General features: G+C 36.3%; 1 protein-coding gene across 2 annotated transcripts in view; it reads left to right on the top strand.

The window, feature by feature from the left end:
* Positions 1-17,565, top strand: part of phf19 (PHD finger protein 19) — a 37,651-nt gene that overhangs the window by 7,135 nt on the left and 12,951 nt on the right. For both annotated transcript variants that reach the window (XM_048209969.1, XM_048209968.1), the window contains exons 5-13: positions 1,044-1,138; positions 1,252-1,400; positions 5,801-5,896; positions 6,612-6,680; positions 7,257-7,377; positions 9,965-10,032; positions 11,144-11,293; positions 11,760-11,829; positions 15,100-15,185. In XM_048209969.1, the coding sequence (XP_048065926.1) occupies positions 1,044-1,138; positions 1,252-1,400; positions 5,801-5,896; positions 6,612-6,680; positions 7,257-7,377; positions 9,965-10,032; positions 11,144-11,293; positions 11,760-11,829; positions 15,100-15,185 (904 nt within the window). The remainder of the gene's footprint in view (positions 1-1,043; positions 1,139-1,251; positions 1,401-5,800; positions 5,897-6,611; positions 6,681-7,256; positions 7,378-9,964; positions 10,033-11,143; positions 11,294-11,759; positions 11,830-15,099; positions 15,186-17,565) is intronic.

The raw sequence follows: 17,565 nt of genomic DNA, 5'->3' as shown, positions 1-17,565 counted from the left end.
CAGTGAGTTAATTAACACTTTCAGATGCCCAGAAAGTTACTAAAGACATATTTAAAACAGTTCATGTGACTACAGTGGTTCATCTTAATGTTATGAAGTGACGAGAATACTTTTTGTGCGCCAAAAAAACAAAACAATGACTTTATTCAACAATATCTAGTGATGGGTGATTTCAAAACACTGCCTCATGAAGCTTTGAAGCTTTACGAATCTTTTGTTTCGAATCAGTGGTTTGTAGTGTGAGTTAAACTGCCAAAGTCACGCGAACCATTGAAATTTTAAAACACTTATGATGTAATCAAACCTTGTTTACTGAAATCACATGACTTTCAAGCTCCGAACCACTGATTCAAAACAAAAGATTCATAAAGCTTTGAAGCTTCATGAAGCAGTGTTTTGAAATTGCCCATCTGAAATTGCTCACTGAGCCATTGGATTTGATCAAAAATATCTTAATTTGTGTTCCGAAGATGAATGGAGGTCTTATGGATATGGAACTAATGACAGTAATTAATGACAGAATTTTCATTTTTGGGTGAACTAACCATTTAATATTCAATGTCTATGGTAGTTATGGCTCTAGTTATTTCTGCATGATCATACAGCACTCACATTGTCTTCAGTGAATGTAGAAATGCAGTTATATAAGTGTTTCTATGACTCCTCGCATGATGTAATGGCCGGGGAACTCTTCTGCCTGTGGATAAAACTAATTAGCATGTACTTGTGATAATGTATTTTAAAAGAATGGAGTTGAAAATGTGGTACAATTTGCATTATAAATGCCATAGCATCTACAAAGCAAATAGAGAACTATTCTGGGTGTCTTTGATGACTTTAAAGGGGTTTGGTAAGACTGCACTACATTAATGACTCGCTGGGGACACAGAAGTGGCTCTCTGAAGTCTCAAGGATTATTGTCGACTTCAGCTGTGCTGTTCATATTTACACATCTGATTGGGTATGAGTTGATTTTTTTTTATTATTTTTTTTGCGCTAATATTTGTCCTCCATCCTTCCACATGCTTGCCTTGCGTCTTCAGGCTATCACCAGCTCTGCCACTTACCCCCAGTGGAGAGCTCAGCTGACCTGCCCCCATGGTTCTGCAGGAAGTGCATTTTTGCCTTAGCTGTGAGAGTAAGTACTTCATATCCAATGCGTATACACTATATTCTCTTTCCGTTTCTATATAAATTAATGGGGATCAGAGAAAATATGTTGCTGACATGTGTGTTTCATGTGTGTGGCAGAAAGGGGGAGCTCTGAAAAAAGGGCCAATCGCCAAAGCGCTGCAGGCCATGAAGCAGGTGCTGACCTATAATCCAGAAGAGCTGGAGTGGGACTCTTTGCATCGTACGAACCATCAGCAGTGCTACTGCTACTGCGGAGGACCCGGAGAGTGAGTCTGCCTCGTCTCTTCTTGTTCCTTTCTTTTTGCGATATTCCTTCTTTCCCTGCTAGAGGTCTAGGCATTAGGAATACCTGAATGAAAGTCGAATAGTTAAACAAAAGTTATGCATTTTTGCCAAATTTCACAGACAAGGCTTATAGAGATAATTCACCCAAAAATGAAAATTATCCCATGATTTACTTACCCTCAAGCCATCCTAGGTGCATATGACTATTTTCTTTCAGACGAATACAATCAGAGGTATATTTAAAAATATCCTTTATATTAAGCACAAAAAAAAAAGCATTCATTATAAAAGTAATGGCTCCAGGGGGTTCATAAAGGCCTTCTGAAGCAAAGTGATGGGTTTTTGTAAGAAAAATATTCATATTTAAAACTGTATAAATTAATTTTTATTTTTTTTTCTGATTAGGAAATAATAACATAAAGTTGGTCACGATCACAATACAAATTACATTCAAAACAGTTCAATGAACACAAATTAAACAGTAAAGATTTTATTGTGCTAAAAACGGCAAACAAATGAAAGACTACCAGATGTTTTTGCACAAACTAACCACTGATATTCAAATGGCGGACCAGGGCATCTTTCCATCCGGACCGCGAGACAGCACGGTAGCACCATTTTACCGTTTCTAGTTGAAGTGAGCAGCGGTGCGGATCACACCACAAGTGCCAAACGTGCTTCATTCAAGCCCTTTCTGCTCTGTGCGCGTTCTCTCTTTCTCCAGACGTGCGCCACATTAACGGCGCATCCGCTGGCGCAGAGCGTTTTTAATTCATCCAGTGGAAATTGAGCTTTGCCCCCCTCCCCGATGTCATTGTCCATTGCGATGTTTCACTGTAGACATCGTCTGATGCCAATTTGGTAGACATCGCCCAACCCGAAACATCTTAAGTTCTTACTCAGATTATTGGAAATAATTGAATTATTGGTGCACATGTAAACATAATCAATATTTACTCTTTCTCCATGTTACCTGGACCAAGAAATTCCTGTTTATTTGTCAGCAAAAGTCTGCCAGATGACTCAAAACATACAGCAGACAGCTCCAGGGCTTTTGTGAAAAGTACAGATTATACTTCCGTTTTTGTATCTCCGCACACACACAGTCAGATCGACAGAGGGATATTAGCAAAACAGTTATCGTTAGAGTAGGTCTATCACTGAAAATTGTATTGTACTTTGTCTACTCTTTAAACAGCATTATTGGATAATGTAATACTATGGCAAGAGCTTTCCTACCTGTATGCGACAGGGTTTTTGCTTTGAGGTTTGGGCGAAACTGACAGGATGGCAGTTTCAGTTTTTTACCCTTTGTTGTAGGCAGTGGCTTTGCAGCTCTGTAACGTTCTAGATTCTTCACTGAAAACCGAAAGTAACTCACTCCCGCTAAACGTTTACTGTTTGAATTCTTGCACCGGGGAACAAAACAGTCGACGCTATTATGACTAAAAGTTTGCTAAGAAGTATTTCCTACTAAAGCAATTTAGTATTTGACTCTGGTCAAGCATATCCATAGCAGACTGGTGGGAGTGGTCTTGGACGTCAACATGCCCAGTGTGTTATGGCTAAGTTTTCCTGCCTATTTGGTAAAAGGGAAGACAACAGCATTTTCTGCAGTTTTCTCTAGTCAGGTAGCACTGATTTATAAAAAAATAAATAAAAAAATGCCTTTCTGTACTGCATAGGCAGCCAAGTTTTATTGAAAGCCTTTGTTGCCTTGGCTGTTAACTGAATTAAAATAAGCTGAAGTACTAAAATGACTAAAACTAAAACTGAAATTAAATGCTTTTATACCAAAAACTGATTCAGTGCAGCAAATCAGAAGTATTGGACATAATGTCTGTGACATAATTTGATAGCATTAGGATATTTCCTTAATTGTGCTGAACAGGTTTGTTTGCACATTTCAGTGAAATACAAGAAAAAACATCGAGGAAAGCGTGACAAATGCACTCACGCCTCTGCCTCGTGTGCTCGGTTGCCGTCTGCTCACTCAGCACAATAATTTTGATCAAAACAAAATTACATGTGTTATGCAACAAACAGCAGAACAGGGACTGTCACGGGTTTGCTGAAAAATAAAGTCCCTGCTTGCTTTGTAGCAGTGGTCATCTGATTATTATATCACAGTCTGCAACACTGTTCAGGATCAGCTCTATATGTGCGCTTGCTGTGACACTGAATAGAAGTTCAACAGAAGTTATACGTTTTATGTTTTACTTAAAAATGTCAATAACCATCACAGTGTTGTTACTGTTAACTACTAAAACTGAAACGATTAAAAATAATTTTCTTTAATTGAAATAAAGCTTAAATAAAATGAAATATACACTACCGCTCAAAAGTTTGGGATCGGTAAGATTTTTAATGTTTTTAAAAGAAGTTTCGTCTGCTCACCAAGGCTTAATTTATTTAATTAAAATACATTAAAAACAGTAATATTGTGAAAAATTATTACAATTTAAAATAACAGTTTTCTATTTGAATATATTTTACAAAGTAATTTATTCTCGTGTTGGCAAAGCTGAATTTTCAGCATCATTACTCCAGTCTTCAGTGTCACATGATCCTTCAGAAATCATTCTAATATGATGATTAGTTCCTCAAGAAATATTTGTTATAATTATCAATGTTGAAAACAGTTGTGTACTTTTTTTTCAGGATTCCTTGATGAATAGAAAGTTCAAAAGAACAGCATTTATCTGAAATACAAAGCTTCTGTAGCATTATACACTACCGTTCAAAAGTTTGGGGTCAGTAAGAATTTTTATTTTTATTTTTTTGAAAAGAAATTAAAGAAATGAATACTTTTATTCAGCAAGGTTGCATTAAATCAATCAAAAGTGACAGTAAAGACATTTAAAATGTAACAAAAGATTAGATTTCAAACAAACACTGTTCTTTTGAACTTTCTATTCATCAAAGAATCCTGAAAAAAAATATTGTACACAAATATTTTATACAATTGTAAACAATAAATGTTTCTTGAGCAGCAAATTGACATATTAGAATGATTTCTGAAGGATCATGTGACACTGAAGACTGGATTAATGATGCTGAAAATTCAGCTTTGCCATCACAAGAATAAATTACATTTTAAAATATTTTCAAAAAGAAAACAGTCATTTTAAATTGTAATAATATTTCACAATATTACTGTTTTTACTGTATTTTTAATTAAGTAAATGCACCCTTGGTGAGCAGACGAAACTTCTTTTAAAAACATTAAAAATCTTACAGATCCCAAACTTTTGAGCGGTAGTGTAAATATTAGATGAAAAACTTTAAAATTAAAAAATTAAACAAATTAGAATTGTCTTGGAAACTAACTGAAATAAAATGTCTAAGTTGAAGTACTAAAATTACTAAAACTGAAATAAATAAATTAAAGATAAATAGAAATATGCTAATAAAAGTGACATAAATTAATAAATATGACAAAAGCACATAGCAAAATTAATAAAATCCAACTAAAATTAAAATGAAAACTGAAAATAATTAAGGATTAGTTGACCTTGAAATGAAAATTAGCCCAAGCTTTACTCACCCTCAAGCCATCCTAGGTGTATATGACTTTCTTCTTTCTGATGAACACAATCGGAGAAATATTAATAAATATCCTGACTCATCCAAGCTTTATTATGGCAGTGAGCGGGATCAAAGAGCTGAAGAAAATGTCTCCATCCACATCCATCCTTCATAAACATATTCCACAAGGCTCCGTAGGGTTAATAAAAAGCCTTCTGAAGTGAAGCGATGCGTTTGTGTAAAAAAAAAAAAATCCATATTTAACAAGTTATGAAGTCAAATATCCAGCTTCTACTAGACCGCCTTCCGCGTTCAAATTACAAAAAAAAACACGCTTTTTCCTAATTGCGTTATTCCTCTATTTGAAGTCTCTTACCCAGCATATTATTTCACATAAAAAGAGAGGAAAAAATGTATTTAGATTTTATGATGCCTTGGTGATCTGTCTTATTGAACTGTATTTAATGTTATCATTAAATTCATGATAATATTAAAGATGCTATCCATCCAACAAAACTGTGTTAAAACATTGCTAAAAATACTAGTGTTGAAACTGTGAGTACTAAAAACAAAGTATGGTTACTCATGCTTGGTCTATATAAGTGGTATTGGTGCATAGACACTCTGGCTTCAAGAAACATCTAGTTATTCTAGTGCTGCTGTTTTATACACACACCATCTGAATGAAAAGAAAGAAATCCGAGCATCACTCCATCACACCACTTTCCTATAGTTTTGCTTGTTCTTATTTTTGTTTATCTTGAAGTGTAATCGGTCTGCTTAGGTCTTTGTGTTTTGTGTCTGATAAGAAACGATCGACAGTTCATTTCTTATTCTCGTATTTTCCCATCAGGTGGTATCTGAAAATGCTGCAATGTTTTCGCTGCGAGCAGTGGTTTCATGAGGCGTGTACGCAGTGCCTACAGGAGTCCATGATGTTTGGAGATAGGTATGTACAGAGCTACGTTTATCACAAACTTTAGCACAGCAAAAGAACTTTCATCTTTGCATCAATACTCTGCCATCTTTCAGTATGGATTTCTCATCTTTCTCTTCAAATCAATGAATTTTCCTGAAAAGCAATTGGCTTTATATCATTAAAGCACAGCTTTTAGTGACTTTTATCATGGCTGAAGGGTATTTTTAGGCAGAACGTGAAAGCGGAGTGCCTAAATAATTAAATAATAATTAAATAATTAAATCTCATTGGTCGAAAATCCAGCTCCTCATAGCTGTAAACATCAAATAACCTCTGATTGGCTGCCATCGTGTCGTGCAGCTGTTTCACGTTCAGTGCATGCAGACAAATTGCTTGTTACTAGAAATTGCTCTTTGGTGGCTTCGAACGGCGAATCGGTCCAATCAGATTTTAGGGTCGGCGTTTTCTGTTTTATAATGAAATATCAGCTATTGCTTTTCAGAAAGATCAATGAATGCAATAACCAAAGTGAAATTCTATTTGCAACATCTCGACAGTGATGATTAGTGAATATTGCGACAAACTTAATGCGGCGTCGCACACAGACAAAATTACATGCGTTAGGGGATTTTTAAAAGATCATAATGACACTGTCAAGCACTATTTTTCTGTGGCCGCAGCACCATTTGTACCTCTCCAAGGTGTGTAATTTAAATGACTCCATTTTCTGTCTTTTCTCTCCCAGGTTTTACTTGTTCATTTGTGCAGTGTGCAATAAAGGAGTGGAATACATCAAGCGGCTGGCTCTCAGATGGTAAATGGAGGCTCTTCTTTCCCCCCTCACGAGTGATTGCGCCCAGATCCGTGTCAGAATTATATAGTCAAAGTGTCGGTTTTGATTGATACAGGCCTGAGTTCTCGATCCAGAGCTTTTTCTCTGGTGCGCCCTGCTATTTCAGAAAGTAAAGAGGGTTCATTGGGGGTTATTCTGCATAGAGTTTGTCTGGACATTGATTCTCGCTTTTTGTCCCAAATGAGAAATAGCCATTTGAACCAAAGATTTGGTGCTGAGAGGATTTCTTATGATAGCAGGGGATTACTCTTGAAATACAGTGAGCTGGATGTGCTGGATATTTAGGTATGGAGTCAGTCTCGGTTTGGATGTAAGCTTTATCCTTCTTAAAAAGTCTGGTTTGTTAAAATGGACCTTGCCTTGTGAACAGAACGGCTCTCTATTTAACATTTACCATGTGACATTTCATGCAGATTTTAGCAGTGCCATTTGATCTAAGAGCATTTCTGCTTTAGGTCTAAAACATCTTTAGCTTCGGCTCTACACTTTAGAGCTCTAAGTGGCATTTTTTTTAGTCAACTTATTTTTCATTTGCAGGGTTGATGTGGTCCATCTTGCCCTGTACAACCTGGGAGTCCAAAGTAAGAAGAAATACTTTGAACTGGAAGAGATCCTTACCTTCATCGGCAACAACTGGGATAATTTCCAGATGGGCAAGGTTATAAATTCAAGCTTTTTCAATCCAAGATCATTTTTTGAATAGTTTTAAAGGTAAAGAGTATAATTTTCGGGTGGGCTTTTAGTCAATAAGTAACTACCCACTTGATTTATTTATTTATTTATTATTTATTAATGTGCCTTCCTAAGCTTAAATGAAAAACGTTAACCTCCCCTCCCCCTCGAAAGAGGGTGGGACTAAATATCCTCCACAACCGACTGCAAACATTCAGATGTGCCTCCATTTAGTTAGCAACAACTTCCTACGATCCAATCAATTCCTGAGGACGAAATCCAGTCCTGCTCTTATTCCAGAAGTCATTTCATATGGATATACACATCACAATAGGGAAGAACAGACTTGAAACTTCCAGATCAACACTGACTTTAAAGACTTTTAAAAACAAACAAAAACAGTGCTAGATTTGGTAGATGATTGCTGTAATTTCTAGGTATTGAAAAGCAGTTCCTTTGAAATAGGTAGTGAAAATTAGCCAGTTTTAGCCTACTCATGTTATACAATACTTAAATCTCATAAATGATGTATCATAACTCTTAAATTAACAGCAATCCAAACCGTTATACACCTGAAAGAGTTTATGTATACACGTCACTTAGGGCTGGAACTAATGATTATTATTTATTTTCAATCGATTGAAGGGATAGTTCACCCAAAAATGAAAATTTGATGTTTATCTGCTTACCCCCAGAGCATCCAAGATGAAGGTGACTTTGTTTCTTCAGTAGAACACAAATGATGATTTTTAACTTCAACCGTTGCCGTCTGTCAGTCAAATAATGGGAGTGAACCCTGCGGCTCGTGACGACACATTGATGTCCTAAGACACGAAGCGTTCGGTTTGTGCGAGAAACCGAACAGTATTTATATAATTTTTTACCTCTAATACACCACTATGTCCAACTGCGTTCAGCACTCGCTTAGTGAGGTCTGATCGCGCTCTGACAACGGCAGTGATGTCTTGCATCCATTGAAGTATATGCGCGAGACATCACTGCCGTTGTTAGGACATCAATGTGTCGTCATGAGCCGCAGGGTTTAATTTGGATTTGTCTGTGCAAGGTTTTTCGACTCTTATCGATCAAGTTCCCAATCACTCCCATTATTTGACTGACAGACGGCAACAGTTGGAGTTAAAAATCATCATTTGTGTTCTACTGAAGAAACAAAGTCATCTACATCTTGGATGCGCTCGGGGTAAGCAGATAAACATCATCTTTTCATTTTTGGGTGAACTATCCCTTTAAGCTATCAAATACTTAATATTTTAAATTTCTTGATTAATCGAATAATCTAACGATTCGAATATTTGGTCTCTGTTTAAAAAATGTCCACACTTTGTAATAACGGCTGATTTTCAGCATGCCTGGGAGCCGCCATAATTGGAGAACAGAAACGGTGCAATGAATCAACGCATTCCAGACAAATCGACGCATTGTTCCAGCCCTAATTTCACCCTTTAAAGTCAGAGGAAAAAATGCACATGCGCTTATTTTTCACCTACCTGTTAAAATTTACAACAAATATTTGTTTTTTGCATGGGTCTGAACAAAAACAGCAGACGGGCTGAATGAAAATATAAATCCACTCCCTGGCAGTAGGTGGCGCTTATGGAACATTAGAAATAGAGCTGTTTGCACAGTAACCTCTGTAAACAAAGCAGCGCTGTGCTTATAAACATTACTTTATTTGTCTTTACATGGAGTGAAGATGAAAAGCAAATGCCATTGAAACTTTTTCTGAAGACAGTTGGTACCACCTTATACATTCATTGAATTTATTAATTCCTAAATTGTTTCATATAATTTCTCTCAGCACTCTGCCTTCAGTCATGTTTTCACAGAAAAAAATGAAACCTACGCTGCATGCTGTGCCTGCTGTTGCTAACTTAATGCTGAATTAATTATTGCCTTTATTGTTGCTAGTGCCTCAAATTAGGCACACACATCTCTCGCCTACATTTGTAAAGAACCCACTCTCCCATTCCTTATGAAAATAGTATGGTTTTTTTTTTCCCTTTTCTTTTCTTGAACACTACCTTTACTCATCCTGATGTAAACTTTTCTAGCTAATACTGCCTTGTACCCAAATGAGCGTGATAGGGTCCTGATAGGGGTTTTTTTATACTGTAACTAAATCTGCATGTTCATAAATACATAAAAAAAAAAATAATAACCTCACATCCGATATGTCAAATAAATACTTAATTTGCATTGGAGGGGATGGGACACCTGTCAATATTAGCTCACTCTGATTGGTTGTAAAGTACATTTTGGCGAGCTACCTTCAATCTGGCCACAAGCTACTGGTAGCTCTCGACTGACGAGCTGGAGACCCCTGTTGTAACCGCTTGTCATAAGTAATCTGAGAAAACAGCATTGCTAAATTGCTCACACTTCTGTTCTGTGTATGGAACGCTTAACAACTACAGCGAAGCCTATGGGCTTCATTTGTCTTCATTGAAACATGACAGCTCAAGGCAACAGCAAAGGAAATGTCTCATAATAAAACACCATATCACACCATCAGTTTCTCTCAAAGACTTCCTTACCTATCTCTACCCCTTCAGCTCTCCAATACCCCTGTGTCTGAACGAGGCCAGTTTATTCTTGACGCCCTCAACAACTATAAAAGCAAGTAAGAAAAATGTTTTCCTTTTGTTTTTATATATATGTATATTTAATGTGTATATATATATTAGGGGTGTAACGGTACACATATTCATACCAAAAATGTTCGGTACGCGTCTTTCGGTTCGGTACACGTGTACCAACAAATAAAGAGTTGTAGCCCATTAACCACTTTTAACCACTAATAATCGCAATAAACTCTGTGTTTTGTTACTTCTGATTAGAAACAAAGTCGCATCCCTCAAATTCTGTCCATTTTATCACGAAATTCAAACAATTTTGATGATCTTTGATGTGGTGTGACAGATCGCTGTATAGATGCCTCAGTGAACGTAATCATCTCTTCCTCTTTAATACTAGTTACAGAATAATATTTAAATGAACATCTGAAGGTATGTTGAAAGATACAGTACAACTTACCGAAACGTATCTCATGTAATCGCTCAATCAGTGTTTCAACCACGGAAAGACATCATTGAAACAGCTTGTAAACAATATATCACGTAGCATTTACCTCAGAAATGCCATTCATTGTCCACAGCTTGTTAGTTCACTAGAGAAATGAACTCTTTCGCTACATATATGCACTATATTAGCCTCTATATTCATTATATTTTACTTAACCTGTCTTGATTATTTAATGTATATATGTTTAATATACAAATCTGTCATGAAAACAAGTTATGATGGCCACTGTGTAAATGAATAGACTATATTTGAACATCAAATTGGAGTAGCAACATATTTAGAAGTTAATGCAAAAACTGCCATACATGCAATTTAGATGTTTGCATACAATTTTTATCTGAGTATTACCTAAAATAAATTTTTTTTACAAAAAAATCTAAAAATAAATAGCAACTTAATTTAATAATTTTATCCTTTTAATTTTAATTATAATTGAATTTATTTAAAGACCGAAACACAATTTGTTCAGTAAACCACTTTTTAATTAAAAAGAAAAAAGCAATTTTATTTTTAATTGTCTCCCTGCTGTACCAAATCTATACCGAACTGTGACTTCAATACAGATACGTACCGAACCGTCATTTTTGTGTACCATTACACCCCTAATATATAATATATCAGTGTATATTTATTCTGACACCTTGTTTTAGGTTTCTCTGTGGGAAGGAGATCAAGAAGAGGAAATGCATTTTCCGACTAAGGACAAGGGTTCCTCCTAACCCCCCATCTAAGTTGTTCCCAGAAAAAGCCCAGAATAGTGAGGGCCACAGGGGCCACAAAAAGGGGGCCAGCAGAAGCAGGTTAGTTACACCTTCTCTGAGCATTTCTGAGCATCTTTTATTTTCTGTATTAGTGCCTCCCGTTTTTATGAATGATACCTCTTGTTGATGTCACATGGAAACATTAAAATGGATTATCATGAGACTGATCCCAATTAAATATTTTAATTGGTTCACAGTGCTGTTTGTTTGTTTTTTATCCAGTTGGCTGATCATAACTGAGGTCTTTATTTCTTTTAACGTTTCAAAGGGAATTTAGATTTTCACAGTGCAACGAATGCACTGAAAGACACTTGGCTTCTTCCCTATAATTTTATATTTGACAGCCACATCTCCTTTTTAGGATTCAATAGTTTTGGCTCTCAAATCTGTAATGACATGTTTAGTGGGTGGAGATGATGCATTGATTGACAGTTTATTTAGATAGTTCAGTTGTTATTATGCTCAATTATGTCGACTGAGTGTTTCTCGTCTTCCTCTGTTGCAGTAACTCTGTTCCTGCAGAGAAGCGGAGAAAGAAGAGGTCCAAATGGCTGCTGGAGGATGCAATTCCTAATGTAAGCTCTTCACCCGGGTAACATTTCACTGAGACACAAGCCATATAACATGACCTTTCTTGTCTGGTTGAAATCTGTGTTCTGTTGTTACGGTTGCTAAGTCTGTCTAATTGAAAAGGGTTCTGGGCCAGCTGCGTAAACACTATGTTAATAACTAGTCTGACCAACTAGCAGGTTGGGGGAATAATCGGTTTTATATTTCTGATTCTAAATAGGCCAGTCTACGTTTTTATTTAAATGATTTAAAAAGGTTATGACTAGGGGTGTAACGATACACTGAGTTCACGATACGATACGTATCACGATATTTTGAACAAAATGAAACTGAAATTTAAATAAGATTTATTTAAAAAACATTAACAAATTTCAATAATTTTCCTTGTTGTACATACAAGATCACATTCCAAGGTTTAATAAAAACCTTCTGTATTCAAATTAACAGCTGAATAGGTCTGTCACTGAATTTTTTTTTTTTAATTAACATGAACTTAGAATTAAGAATCCTAAGGGACCGTTCACATATCGTGTCTAAAAACGCGTGGAAGGCGCGGCCGCACCGCTTTCTTTCCAAAGCGTTTGCGCTCCTGTGGCGTCGGTCGTTGCTATGCAACCATGAACTGCGCTCACCAAGAGAAGGATGTTTCAGCAAAGGATAAATTGATTTTTAGCCCTTGCATTAGCTTTACTACTAGATATATTTGTGGAGATAAGATATAAAAAGCACCCTGAGAAAGCTCGGCTGAGATTTTGATGGAAAGGCCATAGGTGATCGGTTGGTTCTTGTCACATGACCTGGGGTGCGGCATTCTGAAAAGTTGAGAATTTCATGTCGATGCGCCTGGAAAACGCACCACATGCGCGTCGCGACCGCGTTGCTTCCATTATGAGCGTCATGGTTTCCACAAAAATATTAAGCAGCATAACTGTTTTCAATATTGATAATACTAAGAAATGTTTCTTGAGCAACAAATCAGCATATTAGAATGATTTCTGAAGGATCATGTGACACTGAACACTGGAGTAATGATGCTGAAAATTCAGCTTTGCGTCACAGGAATAAATTACTTTTTGAAAAATGTTATAAAAGAAAATAGTTATTTTAAAGAGGTCATATGACGGTTCTTAAAAGAACATTATTTTGTGTATTTGTTTAATGCAATGTGTTTACATGGTTTTAGGTTCAAAAAAGTCATTATTTTACACATACCGTACATTATTGTTGCTCCTTTCTGAAACGTGTCAATTTTTATAAAGCTCATCGTTCCGTAAAGCATGGTGTGCTCTGATGGCCAGCGATCCAGTGCATTGTGATTGGCCCGAATACCTTAAGCGTGTGATGGAAATCACACCCTTTACCATATTTGGAACATCAGCTCCCAAAGCAATATTGACAGGTGGTAATGTTGGTACTACCTAATCAATTTGAGCCCAAATCTGATCCGGAAAATGCAGATGACCAAGCTGATCGATCAACTTCACCAGTGCAATTGGACCAGAACATATCAGATAAGGTTTTATTTGACCAAAAACTATTAGGTTTTAAAAATAGCTATTTTACCTTGCATATACTATGTTATAAAGATTTGACGCCGTGTCCCAGAGAGACAAGACAAAGAGAATATAACCCTTTCTTTGCGTATACATTTGGGCGGTGTTATGAAACTCTCCCCCCACAGACTGACGTAGATTTGTGGGGGCGTGTTTGAATTAAGCATTTTAGGAAGCTGTGGCTGAGCCTTAACTTTTACAAAGAATATCTCTTTGGGATTGAGACTTTGAGCTTTTTAACTCTGCAGATCTTATACATGCACAAACAACTACATAACACACTAAAGAAAAAGGAAAACAAGAACTCGCATCATATGACCCCTTTAAATTGCACTAATATTTCACAGTGCTGTTTTTACTGTGTTTTTGGTCAAATAAATGCAGCCTCGTGAGCATAAGACACTTAAAAATCTTACAGAGGCCAAACTTTAAACCCTAATTGTGCAAAGAAATATTAGTTTTTCAAAAATTTAACAACACGTTTGCATGTTCACAGTACTCCACAGTCTGTAAATTGTCACATGACATGCAAGTAAACAAAATATTTAATCTTTTTTAGTGTTTTTCTTTTCAAGTTTATTTATTGTGATTGTACATTTTTATTATTTAATTATTAGCTTTACATCATCTCACAAACCCCCTGCAGTTCCTCGAAACCTCAGGTTGGGCAACCATGGCCTATCTGATATATATTGATCTATCACTAAACCACACACACATACACACACACACACATACACACACACACACACACACACACACACACACACAATAATAAATAATTCAGACTGTGCAGTCCTCTTGAAATCAGATTCATGAAGAGGTGAAGTGTTGGACTTCTGAGACTATGTTTGACCTGTCAGTCCAAATCCAAGGTTCCCTTACTAAAATTTTGTGTTCTAGCACGTCTTAGTTTCTTGAATTCCTCGATGGTTTACTTTCATGCAGCCAAGCGAATTGCTACTTTTTTCTTTTTCTATTTCAGCCATTTTTCTACAAGGTTTCTTATGTACGGACTTTTGCATTTAAATATGACCTGTGTGAAGTTTACTCTTCGTTGTCTTCTCCTGCCTCTCTTCATCTCTCTCTAGCATGTCTCTGCACCCCGTGGTGATCTTCTTTTTATTCCTTGATGCTTGCTGCCATGAAGACCTTGCATTTCTCCCCCACTCATGTGTTGTTTTCTCTCTTTCTCGCCTCCGTTCTCTCTCTCACTGTTGGTGAAGCTACTTTGAAAGCCAAGCTACTCATGATTTCGAGTAGCTGAACTCCAGTCAAGCTAGCCTTTAGTTCAAGAATTGAGCTGCACTGCAATCTACTAACAAAAAGTAGTCATTCTACTGACAAAATCTAGTTGGGTTACGTCTCTACTTTTAGTTTGTTACTCCCCAACCCTCTCTTACCCTCTCATTCTGTCTTTCTAAATTTTCTAAAAAGGATTACATTCATCCTCTGAAGCATTTAACTGACAAATCCTTCTGAGAGGTCTCCAGTCCCCAGACATGCTTTACTTGAACTACACATCCTTGACACTCCAGGCAACACGGCTAATAATGCCATGAGCAACTTCAAAGACGGCATTAGAGTGACTGTAACAACCATGACGGCTCTGATCGTCATAATCAAAGCTGTGATTATCGTCATCATCCAAATGACAATGGACCGATGTGCTAAAATGAATTTAACAATGTATTTCATACTCTGTTTGTGCCATCATCGCAGAATGACCTCACCTCTGCCTGGAGCACCAATCATCACATGGCCAACATATTTGACTTCACGCTGGACGAGCTGCAGAGTTTAAAGAGGTGAACTGAACTTTATACTGATTTTTTTTTTTTTTTTTTGCTCCAAAATCATTCATACAAGTCCAAAACTTTTATTTTATTTTATTTTATTTTATTTTTTTATTTTATTTTATTTTAAGTAAGATGAATTGGGACTGGATACTTGTATGAAATAAATATAGAATTAAATGGTATATTATAATATAGAATATTGATATAGAATTGAACTGATGTGTGGTCACAGGTGTGAGTACATATGATGACTTTAAATGTTTATCATCCAATCAGCTGTTTTGCACTGTTGCCAGACTTTTTATTTTTAATCTTTTTTTTTTTTTTTCAGATAAAAAAATAAATAAAAAAAGAAGTTACAGTGCCCTCCACAATTATTGGCACCCTTAGTAATTATGAGCAAAAGCATCTGTGAAAATAAATCTGCATTGTTTATCCTTCTGATCTTTCATTCAAAACATTCACAAAATTATAACCTTTCATTTAAGGAAAATAATTGAAAGGGGGGAAACTCACATTATGAAATAAATGTTTTTCTCCAAAACACGTTGAACGTCAAACACGTCAAAACTTTTTGCAACCTCCTTTTGCCAAGATAACAGCTCTGAGTCTTCTTCTATAATGCCTGATGAGTTTGGAGAACACCTGACAAGAGATCAGAGACCATTCCTTCATGCAGAATCTCTCCAGATCCTTCAGATTCCCAGCTCCATGCTGGTGCTTCTTCTCTTCAGTTCACTCCACTCATTTTCTTTAGGGTTCAGGTCAGGGGACTGAGATGGCCATGGCAGAAGCTTCATTTCACATGCTCAGTGACCCATTTTTGTGTTGGATTTGATGTTTGTTTTGGATCATTGTCCTGATGGAAGATCCAACCACAGCCCATTTACTGGATTTTTAGCAGAAGCGGTCAGGTTTTTATTTTTTTATCTGTTGGTATTTGATAGAATCCATGATGCCATGTATCTGAACAAGATGTCCAGGACCTCCAGCAGAAAAATAGGCCCACAACATTAAAGATCCAGCAGTATATTTAACCGTGGGCATGGGGTAATTTTTATCCATGTGTGCACCAAACCCATCTGGTGGGTTTGCTGCCAAAAAGCTCTTTTTTTAGTTTCATCTGACCATAGAAGCCGGTCCCATTTGAAGTTCCAGTCTTGACTGACAACTGAATATGCTGGAGATTGTTTCTGGATGAGAGCATAGGATTTTTCTTGAAACCCTCCTGAACAGCTTGTGGGGATGTAGGTGCTGTTTGATAATTCTTTTTAGGCTTTCTGAGACTCAAGACTCAACTAATCTGTGCAATTCTCCAGCTGTGATCCTTGGAGAGTCTTTGGCCACTCAAACTTCCCTCCTCACTTCACATTAGGATGATTTAGACACACATCCTCTTCCAGGCAGATTTGTAACATGTTTAGTTGATTGGAACTTCTTAATTATTGCCCTGATAGTGGAAATGGGGATTTTCATTGTTTTAGGTATTTTCTTACAGCTACTTTCCATTTTGTGAAGGTCAGCAATCTTTTGCTGCACATCAGAACTATATTCTTTGGTTTTACTCATTGTGATGAATGATTACGGGAATTTGGCATTTGTGTTTCCTCATGTTTATGTTCCTGTGGAACAGGAAGTCATGGCTGGACAATTTCATGCTCCTAGTCACTCTGGTGTGCTAAAAAATGTAAATATGAATGGGAATATACTTCAGAGATATTTTACTCATAAGAATTTCTAGGGGTGCTAATAATTGTGGCCAACATGTATTGGAGAAAAACATTTATTTCATAATGTGAGTTTCCCCCCACTTTCAACTGTTTTCCTTCAATGAAAGGTTAGAATTTTGTGAATTTTTTGAATGAAAGATCAAAAGGATAAACAATGCAGATTTATTTTCACATCCACCTTTGCTCATATTTACTAAGGGTGCCAATATTTGTGGAGGGCACTGTATATTCAAATAAGATGAAGTATTTAATTCATGTTTTTTTTTAATTGTCCACAAATAGGCATTACCACATGAATATATATTATACAATCATGTAAACGGTAGTTATTTTTGCTGAAAATGAAAAAAAGAAAAATGTTTACACCTTATATGTTAATATCTATATAGAATATTGGTCATACCACCCATCCCTAATGGGAATAAAATCATCACAGTAAGATAATTAAGTTTATTAATGTCATCCATATTTTTCAAGTGTTTTGCATTTTGAATTTGGTGTGGAAAAGCCATAATTAAGCCATAATATCGCATAATCAGTTGATGTTGTGGTACCATTTCATTATTCACCCTTGTCCTCTTAGTGACTTAATAATTTGTTGGGACCCCGAGGCACATCATAACAATTAAGCGCATAATACAGATATCCGCATGCTTCAG

This window comes from Megalobrama amblycephala, linkage group LG12 (assembly GCF_018812025.1).
Source record: "Megalobrama amblycephala isolate DHTTF-2021 linkage group LG12, ASM1881202v1, whole genome shotgun sequence".
NCBI classification, from domain to species: Eukaryota; Metazoa; Chordata; class Actinopteri; order Cypriniformes; family Xenocyprididae; genus Megalobrama; species Megalobrama amblycephala.
This window is presented reverse-complemented; position numbering and strand designations above follow the sequence as displayed.